Source organism: Acanthochromis polyacanthus, chromosome 1 (genome assembly GCF_021347895.1).
Source record: "Acanthochromis polyacanthus isolate Apoly-LR-REF ecotype Palm Island chromosome 1, KAUST_Apoly_ChrSc, whole genome shotgun sequence".
Classification (NCBI taxonomy): domain Eukaryota; kingdom Metazoa; phylum Chordata; class Actinopteri; family Pomacentridae; genus Acanthochromis; species Acanthochromis polyacanthus.
Genome location: NC_067113.1, coordinates 21,691,646 through 21,707,662, shown reverse-complemented (window position 1 = coordinate 21,707,662; position 16,017 = coordinate 21,691,646). Strand labels below are relative to the sequence as shown.

The 16,017-nt window shown below is 40.9% G+C and overlaps 1 protein-coding gene across 2 annotated transcripts; it reads left to right on the top strand.

Annotated features, from left to right (window-relative positions):
- Positions 1-262: 262 nt before the first annotated feature.
- LOC110953079 (protein delta homolog 1) lies at positions 263-15,389 on the top strand. 2 transcript variants are annotated; one of them, XR_007942277.1, is made up of 8 exons: positions 263-494; positions 622-636; positions 956-1,035; positions 1,260-1,323; positions 1,823-1,953; positions 2,696-2,837; positions 8,674-12,294; positions 14,965-15,389. XR_007942277.1 is itself a non-coding variant. In XM_022196915.2 (7 exons), the coding sequence occupies exons 3-7, from the start codon at positions 984-986 to the stop codon at positions 9,461-9,463; spliced, it is 1,179 nt and encodes a 392-aa protein (XP_022052607.1). In that variant the 5' UTR covers positions 263-494; positions 622-636; positions 956-983; the 3' UTR covers positions 9,464-15,389. The 2 variants fall into 2 exon arrangements, 1 of the variants encoding a protein (XP_022052607.1); XM_022196915.2 differs by having other exon boundaries at positions 8,674-15,389.
- The last annotated feature ends 628 nt before the right edge of the window (positions 15,390-16,017 follow it).

Here is a 16,017-nt window from a genome sequence, read left to right as displayed (position 1 = left end):
GCTGTTTGTGGGCAACTTAAGCAAGGACGTCCATGGGATTCTTCTTCCACTGCTGGCCACAGTTTTTAGTATGAGGCTAATTTAAAGGTTAAAAAAAGACACAAATCAGCAGAAATAAGCTGTTTTCTGCTTGTTAGTGATGTTTTGAGGAGATAATGATGCCCAGAGACCTCATCGCTTCCCAGGGACAACAAGGTGCGCGTTTGTAAGAATCCAGTCAGCTGATTTGCTGTACAATTACTGCGCGTCTCTCCGGAGGGTCACACTGGTGCGCTCATTCTCCCTCATAGGGTGGGAGGAGCGAACTGCACCGGGACGCCGCACGATGCAGCAGTCCCGTCAAAAGCTCCAGGTCCAGCACCTCCAGCAGCCAGACCACTAGTACACCTGTAGTGGCACTTCCCGTAACGCGTCGCTTGGATTAAAAACAAGAAAACCAAAATTAGTCAAATATGATCGAAGCCACTTGGAGACAGAGCGCGGAAGCGACATAGGTAAGCCAGCTATTTTTTTTTAGAGTTGTTTTTTTTTAATTATTTGTAGGAAAAAATGTGCAGATTTTGGAATTAATCGGCTTCTCTCCTCTGCTCGCTTGTGCGTAATGGACACCTTCGGGGGCAGACACGTATGGTTCAGGTGCGTCACTTCTTTCCAAATGAGATAAAAAGAAAACACAACATTTTTACAAAATTATTTGAATTTCTACTGAGTTAAATTTCCTTCTTAAGCTTCTGGCTGCACCGTTTTTCATCTTTTACTGTTGTATATTTAACCAAACATCCAAAAGCTCCTCAGAGAATTAACCATATTTGTAAGGCGTCCCTTTTATGTCTCCATTTGGGGTTTGCTTTCGTTTTGTGAAAACGAACTTTTAAATAACGTGATGCATTTTAGATATACAAAAATGTCGCTTCTTCACACAGTTGGAGGTCTTAATCCGGTTTGTGTTTTGCAGGACAAAGAGGGTCTTCCTCGAAATTACGATGCGTCTCACAGCGGTGGTCTTCATTCTGCTGGTGACAGGCATCGCCAAAGGTAATCTGAGATTTGGATCAGTCCGCTGAGACAACTGACAGCGACACAAAGAGATTTGAGTCATGCAAAACAAACTCTTCCTTTCTCAAAACCGATTTACTCCTCGCGTGGAAAGAAAGTACAACGGATGAATATTTAATTGCTCTGAATGTTTCATGCTGCTTTTTTCTTATTATTATTTTTTGATGCAAACACGCTGCTGTCTTTTGCTTTCTGTCTCAAAGGTTGGGAATGCAGCGCAGGGTGCAATACAGAAAATGGGTTTTGTGAGAAGCCTGGGAAGTGCAGGTGAGTGAAACGACCTCAGATTCCTGTGCAGATGATAGCTTGTATCCTGTGGGCTTTTTGCAGCCCTATTTCCATAAATCACTAGAGCAGTAAATGTTCCTCCCGTAGAATAATGCAAACACAATTCAGCCAACTGGATCCTTCTGTTTCGTTTCTACATTTTGTTTGGCACTTGTGTTGTGTTAACTCAACTGCCAAATCATTTGTTTGAACAGTACAAATCATTGTTATCCTAACAGATAGCTCATAAGCTTTTCGGTTGCAAATCCTGCCTGGTTTGAAATGTTGTCCTGGCACAAAGGACTGCATTCTATCGCTCCAAGTATGTACAGAGTTTAACCAATTATTCCATAATCAAACAACTTGTATTGTTTCCTTTCAGTACAAATTTAAGAGTGAAAGCCTGCAAACATTATACAGACAAGGTCAGGGCTGCTGCAGCTCTGTGGGTGGTATATTATTAGTTCAGGTTTGTTCTTTTTCCCCCCTCTTTTATCAGATGTAAACCAGGGTGGCAAGGGGACAACTGTGACCAGTGCGTGCCCTTCCCCGGCTGTCTGCACGGCACATGTGAGAAGGCATGGCAGTGTATCTGCAAGGAGGGCTGGGTGGGCAGCCTGTGTGACCAAGGTGAGTCTCATTAAGCTCCCCAGACACTCCTATCTGCCTTCCTTTTCTGGAAAGCCTGACTTCAGGGTGAGTCACTGAGCTTCAGGGACATGCCAGAATGAAGCTGGTCTCCTGAGGATAACAGCTAACTGTATTTTTATACAGGCACAGCTCGAATAGAAACAATCCGACTGTGGAAACAGATGATTATACTTGCAGATTGCGACCTCCCATGATCCTCTTTTTTTAAAATCAAGAAATATATTTAAAATTTCAAAACATCAAAGGTGTGACACTGTGGCTGTGAAAATGTGATTGCTAAAGCCATCTAAAAGTCACATTTCCATTTCAGTGGACTCTCTATTTAGATTAAGGATTTTAGTAATGATTTAGCTTGGATCTACAATGAACATTCTCGCATATAAAATACTCACAGCCCCTCAAGCAAAAGGAAGAAACAAAGAGAAAATATTAAAAGAAAGCTTTTTTTTTGGCTCGTGGCACTCTTTGACCTTCTTATCGGCACACACAGCACATCTCTTATTCTGTTGGAGCATATGAGCCCTTTGTCAGTGTAACGCGGGTGGTTATGTTCTCAGTTTTGTTCTTGGTGACAAGATGCTACTGTGGGGAGTGTAGTGAGAGAGTAGAAACAAAGACAGGAGGCAAAAACAGGCACAGAGGCATAGAGAGAGACAGGGAGAGAGAGAGAGCGCACACAAGATCTAAAAACAGCATGCTGCTTTTTTTTTCTTTGCAACAGATACTCGCCTGTGCTCATCTAGGCCTTGTGCTAGTAATGCCACCTGCATAGAGACTGGAGAGGGGGGATACCTGTGCATCTGTCCTCATGGCTACGCTGGAGACAACTGCCACCTGAAGAGGGGACTTTGCCTGACCAATGGGTACCAGCACCTTTTTATTCCGGTTTTATTTTAAGTAGAGCAATACTACACCCATTCTTTACACATTTGTTTCTCTTTAGGAGCAATAGTCAATACGTGGTGCAGTGTCTGTCATCTTTTTTTTGTTTTGCCAATGTTTGCAGCTGGTAATGGTGGTCAGTTAGCAGGGAAAACATGGGAAGTTTTTATCCTCCACAAATGCAGACAGTTACCAGACAAACAGAAACTCCCAATTCGATAACTCCTTTTTTTCCACAAACACGAACCGGAGAGTAAACTTTTAAATGAGGACGTCTCTGCTGCGTAGCTCCAACTCACTGCATAAAAACAGTTAGTAGAATAGTCTTGATTGTGCACAAGAGCAGCAAAAAATTAAGCAGGCAACAAGGGACATCGGGTCCAAGCACCTGATGCTCCGTGGAAGTAAACACACTCACTAACTGTTCTTTTTTTGCGATTGGTGTTGGCAAGCATTTGCTTATTTACACATCCAGCAATTATGGAGCACCATTATCATTAATTTAGAGGCCACCTGGGGAATTTAAGTCCAATATTTGCTCACTTTTATGTCTCTTGGTGTCTACCAGCTTCAAAAGGGAAATATCTGGCTCTTAAGCTGCTAAAGGCTTCCCTGCGCTCACCAGTGTTACAGACATTTTTAGATAATCAAGGAGAGTGAAGCTGCTGATTTAGCTTGAAAATTAACTTAGTGCAGGTCCAATTAAAGCTGCAGTAGGCAGAAATATGAAAAAAAAATAGCCGAGCTAAGAGTCAGCATTTTCTTTGTGGCTTTGAAACACTCTCTTGTGTGAAAGCTTCCGTCTAACCCATCTCACCACAATAATTTTGTAGACTTTGTCCCTATTCATTCTATGTCATTTGATCAGTGAAAGTATTGTGATTGGCTGAAATCACTTGTCATGGGTTGGGTTTTCTAAATCTGCACTAATCTAGTTCCTTCTCAGACCATTTCAATTGCACTATACTAAAAGGTTAGCGTTTTAGCCCAACAATACCAAATATTAGTGCCTACCTCAGCTTTAAGGGTGAAGTGAATTGCAGCCTGTCACCCTGGCATTACAGCAAAGCCTCAGTTTAAAGTAAACTTAGGAATTAGTTCTCATTTCCTTTGAAACAACAGTTGCAACACACTACACAAATAGAAGCAAAGTGTGGCATGATTGAGCTTATCTTCCCCAAAAAACAAAATAAACCACGTTTTTCCTGTGGCCATAAGGTTTGCTTTCATGCCAAATACAACAATCCATCCCTCCATCTATTATCTATACACCGCTTAATCCTCATTAGGGTTGTGGGGTGTTAGAGCTCATCCCAGCTGACTATGGGTCAAGGCAGGGGACACCCTGGACAGGTCACCAGTCTATCACAGGCTACATATACAGACAAACAATCACACTCACATTCACACATTTGGACAATTTAGGGTTATCACTTAACCTCAGCATGTATTTGGAATGTGGGAGGAAGCCGTAGTACCCGGAGAAAACCCACACATGCACAGGGAGAACATGCAAACTCCATGCAGAAAGATCCTGGGAAGGGAAGGAAGCAAACCGGGGATCTTCTAGCTGCAAGATGAAAGTGCTAACTCCCACTACCCTATGGAGCCCCACAAAAATCCTCTGATGTGAAAAGAAAAGACTGAGTGAATTCATGGCCCATCAGCCGAGTCCTGTGTGCTCCTCCCTTCCTCACAAACCTTTACCCAGTAGCCAGCTGTGTGTACCTGGGTAGCACAAACTGTGCTGCGCTTCAGACGCTGCATCATTTGAAGTCAACATTTCAAGATCAAATACATCATTATCACTTGACAAGGCTATCACATTTCAAAAGCTCCCCCATCTAGCATCTATTTTTTTGCCAGCTGGAGGACACAACTGATGTTTTCTTTATGTCTGTCAACATCGAAGACCATAATTTTAACGGCACATTCAGAACTGTCTTCGTCTCCATACCGTTGGGGATTTACCATAATACCTCTACATATTCAGTAGAATTTAGCCTTCAGGGGGTCGCAGTCACTGTGATATATGATCCAAGCTAAGTATTTGTACAGTTACATTTTTTCTTCCTATTCGAGGTGAAAGACTACATTAAAGTGGCAAGAATCAGCTTTAATTTGAATACCTTTACATCAACATTTGAAAGAACTGCGTGCACGACAAAGTATGACTCTTTTATCACATGCTCAGATTACAAACTAAAGTACTTATCTGCCCGAGAAACCTTTGGTTGCTCAGAGCTGACTGACTGAGAGTTGATACTTGACATTATTCATTATTCGGAGTAAAAATATAATCATGCAAGACAGGTGAATAATAACCAAATCCAACAGAAATATCAGCGGTGCCAAAATCAACATTTCAATTTTGAAGCAAGTGTGCACAGGAAGCTGCCATGTGAATAATATGGAAGATCATTTGCATGATGAAGACATGCATGGCTGTTTGTGACTGCACAGCAAGCCAAGAACGCTCCCCACGAATCAGGCGCACTTGATTCCCTGTCAATGATCAAAAGAAGAATTCAGGACTGTGCCCTCAGAGGATTCAGCATGAGATGCAAACCTCCAGTCAACAGAACAGCACGTGTGCTGTGTGCTCAGATTCAACCAAATGCACAACACATTGGTTTGTTTTGCCTCGTTCACAACAACAACAATCCCAAACTTGAGGCCAAAGAGGTTTTCATGGTGAAGAGGTGGAATATCTTTAACTGGTTGAGTCGATCACTTGAATGAGATTGAGCTGCGTTTCACTTTCTGAAGACCAAACACCAAGCAAGAGCCGAAGTGATTGTGGTGAAAGACCTTGGAGAGCATCACAAGGGAAGATAGAAAGCACCCGCTGATGACTAAAAACACTTTCACCAATACATTTGGTTTTACTTTATATTTATGTGCCCAATTACTTTACACCCTTAAACTTTGGGTGCAATATGCTAAAAAGGCATAATTCCCACAAATTTCTTTAAAATTTCGGTGTAAATCCTTTCAAATTAAAGCTGATGCCTAGTATTTTAATGTAGCATCCAATGTTTTATTTCAAAAAGGGTGAAATATCCTGTAACTGGCGGTCTGGACTGTACATCAGATGTAGTAATTACAGCAAGAAAGAAGCACTCAATACAAAAAAACCCAACTCTGTTTATTTGATTCAAGGCTTCCCAGATCAACATGTATTCATGAAACCAAATGAAACATATTTACTGTTGTCATTTAGCGATCTTTAAGCCATTCAAGGTCAAATTCTTTGAACTGTTTCACTTCATGGGAACACTTGAACACAGCATTAATTTTGTACTCATTTGCAGATAACCAGGCCTTCAGGTCCTCTGGATGACCTTCAAAGCATCTTGCCAGAGTTGGCACATAGTCGAAGTGCAACAGGCTCCACAGATTCTGTCAAAATACTAAACTGGTATTTGAGTGCTGATTTGACACCACAATCCCGCTTAGAATTTTTACCGTCTGATATATCATTTAAAGCAAAAACAGGAGAGGATTCCTTTAAGCTGTAGAAATTGCCTGTCCACTCCTGGATTACCGACAGGACTGATGCCCTCAAGAATCCTCCTCCTGCCCATCACATGAATATGAAACACTGTCTGGGGATGCAGCTTGCTGACAAAGCTCTCCACGTTCTGAAGCCCACCCTGTTTGTTCTCTGTCAGGCAGCCTTGTTATTGACTTGGATGAAATACCTAATATTCAATAGCCTACGGATCACTCCTAGCGAATCCTCAGATCTCCTCCTCCTCTCACAATTTAATCATTTTGGTCTATTTTTTGCAGTGAGACAACTGGAGCTTTGGCTGTATTCTCGGGGAATTTGTCTCCATTAAAAGGCCTGCATGAGATTTCATTAATCAGCTCCTGAATGAGGCACCAGAGATGTCTAAAAAGAATGCCAGTGTTATTATTCTTTTGACTCCCAGAGACACCGTGTTAGGGACTTGTGTAATTACACAAGCTACTATTAGAGATATTGATCACTTTTTATCCCAGGCTTTCATCAGTGCATGTGCTTTGTGAAGCATAGCTGCATTGATCAGATATGCCGCATGTGTGGGTGCACACAGATTATTGCTGAGGCAAAGCTGAGGCTTCTTTTATATCTTGTTACCGCTACAGATTTTTAATTTGCAGAAGATGAGCCATGCAGTTTGTCATTAGTGCTGGGAGACACGTCTGAAATCAATATCCCAGTACCGATAATGTGTCAGGTTATTAGTAGATGAATCGATTGTTGGCATGTGTTTTTGATAATTAATTAATTAGGTAAATTTGGAATTATTTTGTGGTTTTAACCTTTCAGTGGTGAGGCTGCTTTTATTTGTTTGATAATGTTAAACTGAATATTTTAAGATGTTGATTGCTCCAAACAAGCAGTTTTATTGGCTATTTTTTAGCATTTTATTGTCCAGAGGGGGAAAAATGTTAATCAGGAGTATAATCACCATATTCAGAGATAATTACATTAGTGTTGGTTGCAGTCCAATCTTAATATTGATATGCATTTATCACAGTACGGCAACTGTATATAGCATTACATATAAAGAGATCAGGGTTTTTTTCCATTTAAAAAAAAAGTAAAATAAGCAAAAAGTTAGTTTTTAATTATAATTTGCTTGAAAATGTTCACTTTAACAGCAGTTGTGTGACAGCAAACACCTTAAAATAAACTGTTGAGGATAAAAACACATGACCTTAAAACCTATAGAAAGAATAAGAAGGCAGATTTTCACATTTGATCAGACAGATTAAAAAAAAGATGCCAAACAGATTTACACATGATTGTTTCGCAAAAATTACTTTACCCAAGTTTAGCATCTTTCTCTTTGTGTTTATTGATCTTGGATGACTGTGTCCAAGGATTGCAGCAGAATATTTATGTAATATGTGGTTTTCCCGTTGTTCTCTTGAATCAAAAATAATAATGACAGTTGAGCTTCTTCACATTACATGATCTTTAAAAACAAATAAAATGTTGGTCAAATAACCACGAACTGCTTTCTTTACAGTTTGAGAAAGTTCTTTTGGTGCAAAAACTATAGCTATTGTTAAAAATCTTGTGGCACCATCGTTTAAGTGTCATAGATTCACACAGCAAGTTTTGTCCTGACAGATTAAGTGTGTGCAGGAAACCCTTGAGAGCTGATATCTAAAAATAAATCTGAACAATTAACAGTAGTTTTTGGTGTCATTACAGTCTAATCTGCCTTTAAGAATATTAGCTTTAGGGCTAGTCAGATTAAAAAAAGAATTTTCTTTTCCTATATGAAAGAAAAGCTTTTTATCAAAAAGAGATGTTGCAGTATTCAGCCGCTCTACTTTTATTTGATGTTCTCTATAAACTATGCAGCTCTGAATTCAATCCCTGAGCTAATAAAACAAGAAAGTTTTTTTTTGCTGTGCCACAGCTCATGTTTCTGGTAACTGGGTAAGTTGTTAAATGGTTAATTTAGTGTTAGTATGGAACTTTTCTCAGCTGACAAAAAATCAATATCACTAAATTTAGAGATGCATGTTTCTCACTGTACACAAACAACAAGAGTTTACATAAGCAGACACATTTTATTGACTAGTATATTATAAAAAAAATGGCCTGGGTCACCACACAAAATATGATTTGAGAACAAGTGCTATTAACAGTGACCTTTTGAAATCTACATTCAGTGAATTGAATCCATTAGAACGCTGCTGGTCTGCTGCTTTAAAACCACAGGATGAAATGTGCTGTACTAAACCTGTGTGCTAGACAGGAGGGTCCATTTTCTCTGCTGTATATTCACATTGTGCTGCTCTGTCCTCCAGCTCTCCTTGTCTAAATGGTGGCACATGTATGGATGCCGATGGCTCAGCAGGCTACTCTTCCTGTTCATGTCCCCCTGGATTTTCCGGGGACTTCTGCGAGATCGGCGTTGACAGCTGCCAGCCTAACCCCTGCCTCAACGGTGGCAACTGTACAAACCACGGCCTGGCTTTCACATGCGTCTGCCCACACGGCTTCACGGGCTTCACTTGTAACGACACCGCCAGCCTCTCTCCCTGCGCCGGTCGGCCCTGCGCCAACGAGGGCACCTGCGTCGGTCAACCTGATGGTACCTTCCGGTGTATTTGCCAGAAATGGTTTACAGGTCCCACATGCTCCCTGCAGCACAGACCGAAGACCAGATCCAAGCCGGTCGGTGCCAGGCCGGCAGAACACCGAGTGCTTGCTCTGACCCCGCAGCACTACTCCCTCCCTGCTCACGCGTTCCACAAGCTCCTCAGACCTCCAGAGAGAGACCTGCTGAAGATCACCCTCAAAGAAACCGTGCACTCGTCCGGCGTCCTCGTCACCCACGGTCAGCTGGTCTGCTTCAGCATGCTGGCGCTGCTGACCTGCCTGGTCATCCTGGGCACCACGGGCATCGTGTTTTTTGGCCGCTGCGAGACGTGGTTGGCTAATGCCAAGTACAGCCAGCTTGTTCGGCAGCAAAGGGAACACCTGCTGAGGGAAGCTGGCAGCACGAGCCAGGAAGAGCCGGAGCACTCGGTAAACATCATCCTGCCGGAGAAGATTAGACTCACCAGCTTTGGGAGACACTACACCTCCATCTGATTAATTTGTCCCTCCCTCTTCCCTGCTCCCTCTGGAAGGAGTCTAATATGAATGTCTAAAAATAGCAACCGACAAAATACTATGACTGTTGTACAGTTGTGTTTGTATAACACGAGCGATACCGGACTACCCTGGAATATATGTTTGAATGTAAAGTCTACTGGACCAGGCGGACAGACGCGACACTGGATTGTACATGTACTTTTAATCATACAGTCAAAAATGTCCAGTAAACGTGTAGAATATTAGAAAACATGCTCTCTCACACAGCATTTGGTGGCTGTTTTAAAGATGTCATTTCGTAAACTCATTTTAAAATTTAAAAGCATTATAGTTTTACCTTTCCTGTTACAAGCTGATTTTGGATGGAACAGTGAAATTAATTTTATGAGAAATTATTCCAGTTAAATTAGAGCATTAAATCAGGGCCATCTAGTATTTGTGACCAAACTAAGAAATTGTGCTTTTAATTTGTTAACTGTAAAAAAAGATTTGTAGCTGCAACAATTTCTTGATTAGTTGTTCAACAGAAAATTTTGCAAGCCAGTTTATAATTTAAATGTTTTTCAAGACAACATTAGTTGTATTCAGTTTCCCAAATGTGAGGATTCAATATTTTTTTAACACGATGGTAAGTCTTTGGGTTGTCTTTGTTTTGTAGACTGTCAAATTAAACAAGCTAAAAGGTCAAAATCACATTAAAATCCAATAATTTGGGACACAACAATCAATTGAATATTTAGAAGGTTAACAAATGACAAAAATAATGATGTAGTTGTTGCCCAAGCCATCTCCATGCAACATAGTTAGAATTTTCCATTTCCTAATGAATAGAAAATTACATATTGTGAGTTTGTACGCTTTGTGCAGTTACCGTACGTGATGTTGCCACTCAAACAGCTGTTAAAATCTTGCAGGTTGTAACTGTACCCAATAGCGACATTCTCATGTAAATGTATTATTGAATGTACCAAAACCTAATTTATTCCCCCAGCCAGTTGCCTCTCTTTGTAGGCGTTTCATTCCAGATGTTGCTTTTATAGGTATATAAGTAATAGCTCATGTAAAGACAGAACTTATTTCATTGTTCCTCAAAAAGTGCCACTTTCCATCTTTCCTTCCGTCTGTTGGTACCCGGCAACGAATATCCTCTCTTCATTGAGTGATCATTCTAAAACTCATTTGGAGTTTCTCTGCGATTTTATAAGATTTGGCAGCCCTGCTCTTAACTGTCAGTGCTGGAATTTCAGAGGTAATTCCGCACGCATCTGTGAGCCCTGAAATCAATAGTGTAACAGCCGGTAAGTGTTATTGGTTTGCCTCATGCATGAGACGGACACCAGCTCTGCAGGGATGCGAAGAGATTTCCATGAATACTAAATGTATGTCAAAATATGGGACACAGATGTGTGGTGCAGAGTAAATATACAGTCGAGCACGTGGAGCATATTGTATGTGATGTTTTAAAATGCATAAGCTGATGATACGAAGTCTACTGAGGTTTTGAGGCTGAAGGTTTTCCCTCTCATATTAAGTCTCCTTCAGAGACATGTGGTGCTGTTAAAACATTGTGTATCATAATTCACCGATTGGATGGTTATCTTGTGCTCATAACATCAAGGGTTACATTTTAGTTTTTGGTTCAAAGTGTGCATAAGTATAACATGATGATTTACAAGTCTCATATCTATATGGGCGCAATAACTGCAACTGTGCAGTACTTATTTATTCTGAGCTTATGTGCTGTTGTACTTTGACCAGAAAGTGTTTGGTTGTCTATAGCTTTTAATAAAAAAAATATATATATATATATATATATATATATATATACACAGAAAAGTATCCACTTGACAAAGATGCTTGCAGTGATACATGCTTGTAAACCCAAAGGTGAAATCAGCTTTATGTTTAGTTTGCTATCACCTTCTTAGCTGGTCTGCTTTGTCCAGATTCATATTGAGTCTTTGAACGCTGTTGTCTCGACACAACAGGCAGCTTAAGACAAAATCAGATTCTCTGCAAGGATAGTAGAGTGCATCAGATGTTTCGCAGTGTGAAGTCCAACCGAGTGCACATGCTGCACCTGTGTGTTCTAAAATCATTGGAACACCTGCTCTCCTGCTCTGTGACACTTCTTGAGTTTCTCCCTGTGCCAAACTGGATGATTATCAGCTGAATGATAACATGGGCTGTGTCTGTGCTCCTCCCCTGAGCCTGGAGGTGGGACCATTTCAGATAACAGTCTCTGTCTCCACCTTGTGGTTCAAAAGCCTGTTATCTACTGCAGGAAGCAAGTGTGGCAGCTCAGTCATTTTGTTGTTTCATTCTGTTTTGTTCACCTGTGAACGTCTGTGCAAGTGTGGAAACATCTGAAATCTAAGAAAGGAAACACAGATCATCTTTACAACTGAAAAAGATGCCGCATCTGTTAAAAAAACATTGCACCTGAAAGAGTTGCTCATTTGTTTGCTTATTTTTTATGTAAAGTATACCCGTTTGAAAACACATAACATGCCAATTTACTTCATGATCTGACTGGATGTCAGTTCCGGAACAAGTTGCATGAAGCTAAGCTAGATGTCAGAATGATATAGCATAGTCCCATTGACTTTCTAGTATTTCCTGTGAAGCAGATCTGCCTCTTTACGTGCATGCACAGTTAATTGTGGCTGAATTCATCACACAGGATTGCAAGCATCCTCAGTGTCCAGCCAGTTTGACAGGAGGGTTGACAGTCTTCTCACTGAGGAAATCCTATTTGTGTTCATTACAAGCAGACGACAAAGACGAATGCTACTTGGCTCAAGTGAGGACAAAAGCAGTGACGGAAGGTAATGACGGCCTCTTGTGCATCACAAGAAGCCGGCTAGTTTACAATTTACAGAGTTTGTGCTTTCAACCCAATCCAAGCTGTTTCCTGTTCTCCCTGCTGTTTAATCTACTGTATATTTTAATTTCAACCATAATTTCAGCTGGCAATATTCGGTTTAAGTTTCCCTGCCTCCGTGCATGCAAAATCAACAGAGTGGTGTAAAAGCCAGACAGGCACACTTGTTCCACACCTACATTGTCACTGAGGCAATATTAGTAAAAATACCTCCGTAGGTGGATGATGAATCTGCAGGGGCTTTAAAAATTTACAACTGTTTCCCCTGGCTGCCATTATGGATCACAAATGTGCCAAACTGCCTTTGAGGCATGAATAACCCATCACATAGACCTTTTTTCATTTCAGGTCACATAGTGAAATAACCCAGTGCACTAAATTCCTTCCTGACAATATAATATTAAATTTTTTGTTTGATGATGTTAGCATTGTCGATCATTTAGCTAGGGCTCCTTTGTAAACAGAAATATTGTCTTAGACCCGTCCATAAATCCTCCCATTCTCAATAGAGTTTCTTCAAATTAAGAGTGTGCCATTGGCATTTTGCTTTTAACTGAGATGGAACAGTTCAGCTATAGATTACTGTCCTGTGTGTTTCAGTCTTAACAGAGCTCATGCAAGTAAAAAAGCCATGTAGTCACAGAGTATGACCACAGGGTGTCATCCATCTAAAAGGAGACAGAGGAGAGGCTGTAGCGAGGAGCTGAGCAAAGGAGTCACACATTCTGTTACACCGAAAACACTGGATTTTGCATTCACCAGTGATTGGGAAGTTATTGGCATTTTTCACATATTGCGAAGTAAGACATATGGCTGTATATATAGTATACCTAAATAAAACTCTGCTTCAAAATTATTTTTTATGTAATGCAGCTATTTAGTAATATTTGTCTAAATTATATTTCTAATCTAAAGCATAGTGTCTTAGTGACGTACTGGACCAAAGCGTGCTGCCAGAACAGCTTCAATGTCCTTCAGTATTGACCTCCAAGTCTCTGGAACTCACAGGAGGGATGAAGTCTAATTTTAAAAAAGATAGTCCTTATATTGGTGTTTTGATGATGGTGGTGGAGACACGTTGGTCCATCATCTCCCACACGTGCTTTATTCTGTTACAATCTGGTGCAAAGGCCATAGAACAGGATTTCTACCATTCAGTTACCCCTCGTGCCCTATGGGGGGCGTTGTCATCCTAGAAGACACCACAACACTCCTACTGGTTAGAAATGTTTCATCAGAGCAACTTTGTGTTGATTTGTAGCGACCTTTCTCTCCGAGGAGGCAAGTGAGCCCCAAACCATGCCAGTAAAACCCCTTGTACAGCATAACAAAGACACTGGATCCCCTCACTGTTGGCCTCAAAGGTTCAGATCTGCTTTATTTTCACAACCTCAAGAATATGTTGACTCATCTGACCATACCTGCCTTTTTTGGCTCTTCCGTTTTCCTGTACATAGTCAACTAATTTACATTCGTCACAGTCATCAAATGTGCTCTAACACGTTTTCAGATCCTTTTTCTCATGCATGTCATTTTACTGTAAGTGAGACACCAACCTGTTGCGCAATATTTATGACCGAGATTCCTGCCATGTGCGCCTCAATGATGAAACCTCTTTCAACATCACTCAGACGTTTGCCATGTGACACCAAATCAGAATTAACTGCTCAGCATTTATAAACAAGCCACAGAGCGTGATTGGATGTTTAACCGTGCAATGCAGGGCATCCGATTGGAGGCATTTGACTCCGTTTTCCTCGAAATTTTCTCCCATCTGCATTTGATGTCTGAAAACAGCAACAGTTCAGTGTAGTAATGTGAAATCAGTCCTCAGCAGCAGTGCAGACAACAACCAGAGTCAAGGATAAGTGCTGCCTGTCCCATATAATAGATTATTTTCCACTTCTGGTGCTATAATGTTTCAATTCACCATTTGGATGACAGCCAGTGGGGTTTTTTTCTGTTCCATGCTACCGTATCTTACTGTTGACTGAGGTTCACTGGAAAATGTCTCAGAGACTCCTGCTGTATTATCAAGTATCTCTAAACTACAAAAACTATCCTTAAAAATCAGTGGCAATCTGTGATCAGTTCTGAATGTCAGGCAGCAGTTAAGTAAAACCAATTAAAGCTACATTTAGATTACAGTCTCTTCCTGATAAAGACAACTTGTGTCAATGCTGCAGTCAAGGTTCGAGTGAAAAAAAATGCCTGTATAAACACAGATTCATAGCAACACTTAGTTTCCAGAAAAATGCTCAGCGTTAAAACTGTCCTTCAGAATTTTGATACGTCTCCTGAGTGGCAGAGAGGCTCGAGGGTTTATTTTTACTAGTTTTAAGAAGATTGTTTAAAACATGCTGAAACCTTTCCGTGGGCCGAGGCCCCCAGTTCCCCACCACCAGACATTCATTTGTGGAGTTATGACCCTGGGGAGAGAGGGGCCCTCACCTTCAAAGCTGACCAGAGAGGCTGAAAAAAAACCCCACCTCAGCAGACAAACACTGCTCCCTCCAAGTCATAAAACAAACCAGAGCAGCAAAAGTTAAATCTCTTTCCCCCCTATAGACCCCAAAGCCCCTTTAACCCTTTGTCCCTGTCTGCCTCTCCACAGACAGATGAGACTCAACATCCATGGAAAATTGCACATGGAAAGCGTCCAGATCCGGAGGAATTCCAATTGGGGGTTTTCGAACCAGGGGTGCATATTGGATACACTGCAAGTTATATTTCATCCAGGCAGGTACCCCTCTGTCAGCTGTCAGCTCCACATGAATACTGTGTCTTTGTGTGTTTAATGTGTTCCATATGAGTAGTAAAGTCGGGTCACTGTAAAGCCCCTGCAGTCAGACCAGCAACATATTCTCTAATGGCGCTCAACTTATTCTCTTTTCTGAGCCAGATGTTTTTGGTTTCTTACCAAAACAACACAATGTATACTATCATTTACTGTTTGTGATCAAGTCAGCCAGTGTGATTTATTATGTGTCGTAAAGGCCGGAAACACTGAAGATTAAAAGAGCATCTGAAAGACTTGAAGGATTTTGTGAAGCATAATCTTCTTCATTGTCCAGAACTCTGATGTAAGGCAGCAACTTGTTGATTCTTATATCAAATCTGTCCATTTTATGTCGAGAAATTACTTCAGAAAGTCACAGATTCCAAATTACTATCTTCACTTTGCTTGTTTTGTCCAAATAAGTGCCTGAAAGTGACGCAACAAAGCCAAGACCAGAAAACTTTGGCATTTCTATCTTAAAGTAAATCAATAATAAAAACTTGATATGTAGGAACATTCAGATCCAGTGCAAACAAGAGTCAAACTCATTGTATATCCCAACATACTTAAGCAATAAAGCTGATTGTGATTCCTTTAGAGGAGGTCACGGCATATAGATTGAGAACGATTGCTTCATAGCACAGGTGCTGGAGAAATCACGAGGACTTAAATGTCAGCTTTGACCCAGAGCCAAAAAGCTGTTGCTGCAAACTAAATGCAGTCATTATGTTCTATTGGTTTAACAACATCAGTGTGCAAATCTCCTCATATGTGGACTTTAAGTGTCAAGGACAAAACGTGGAGTGAGTATGTGAATTTGGCTGCAGGGGCTGAGATTTTTCAACCGTGGGACTCCTGATGGACAGAAAGTGAAAAGTGCAAGGACGT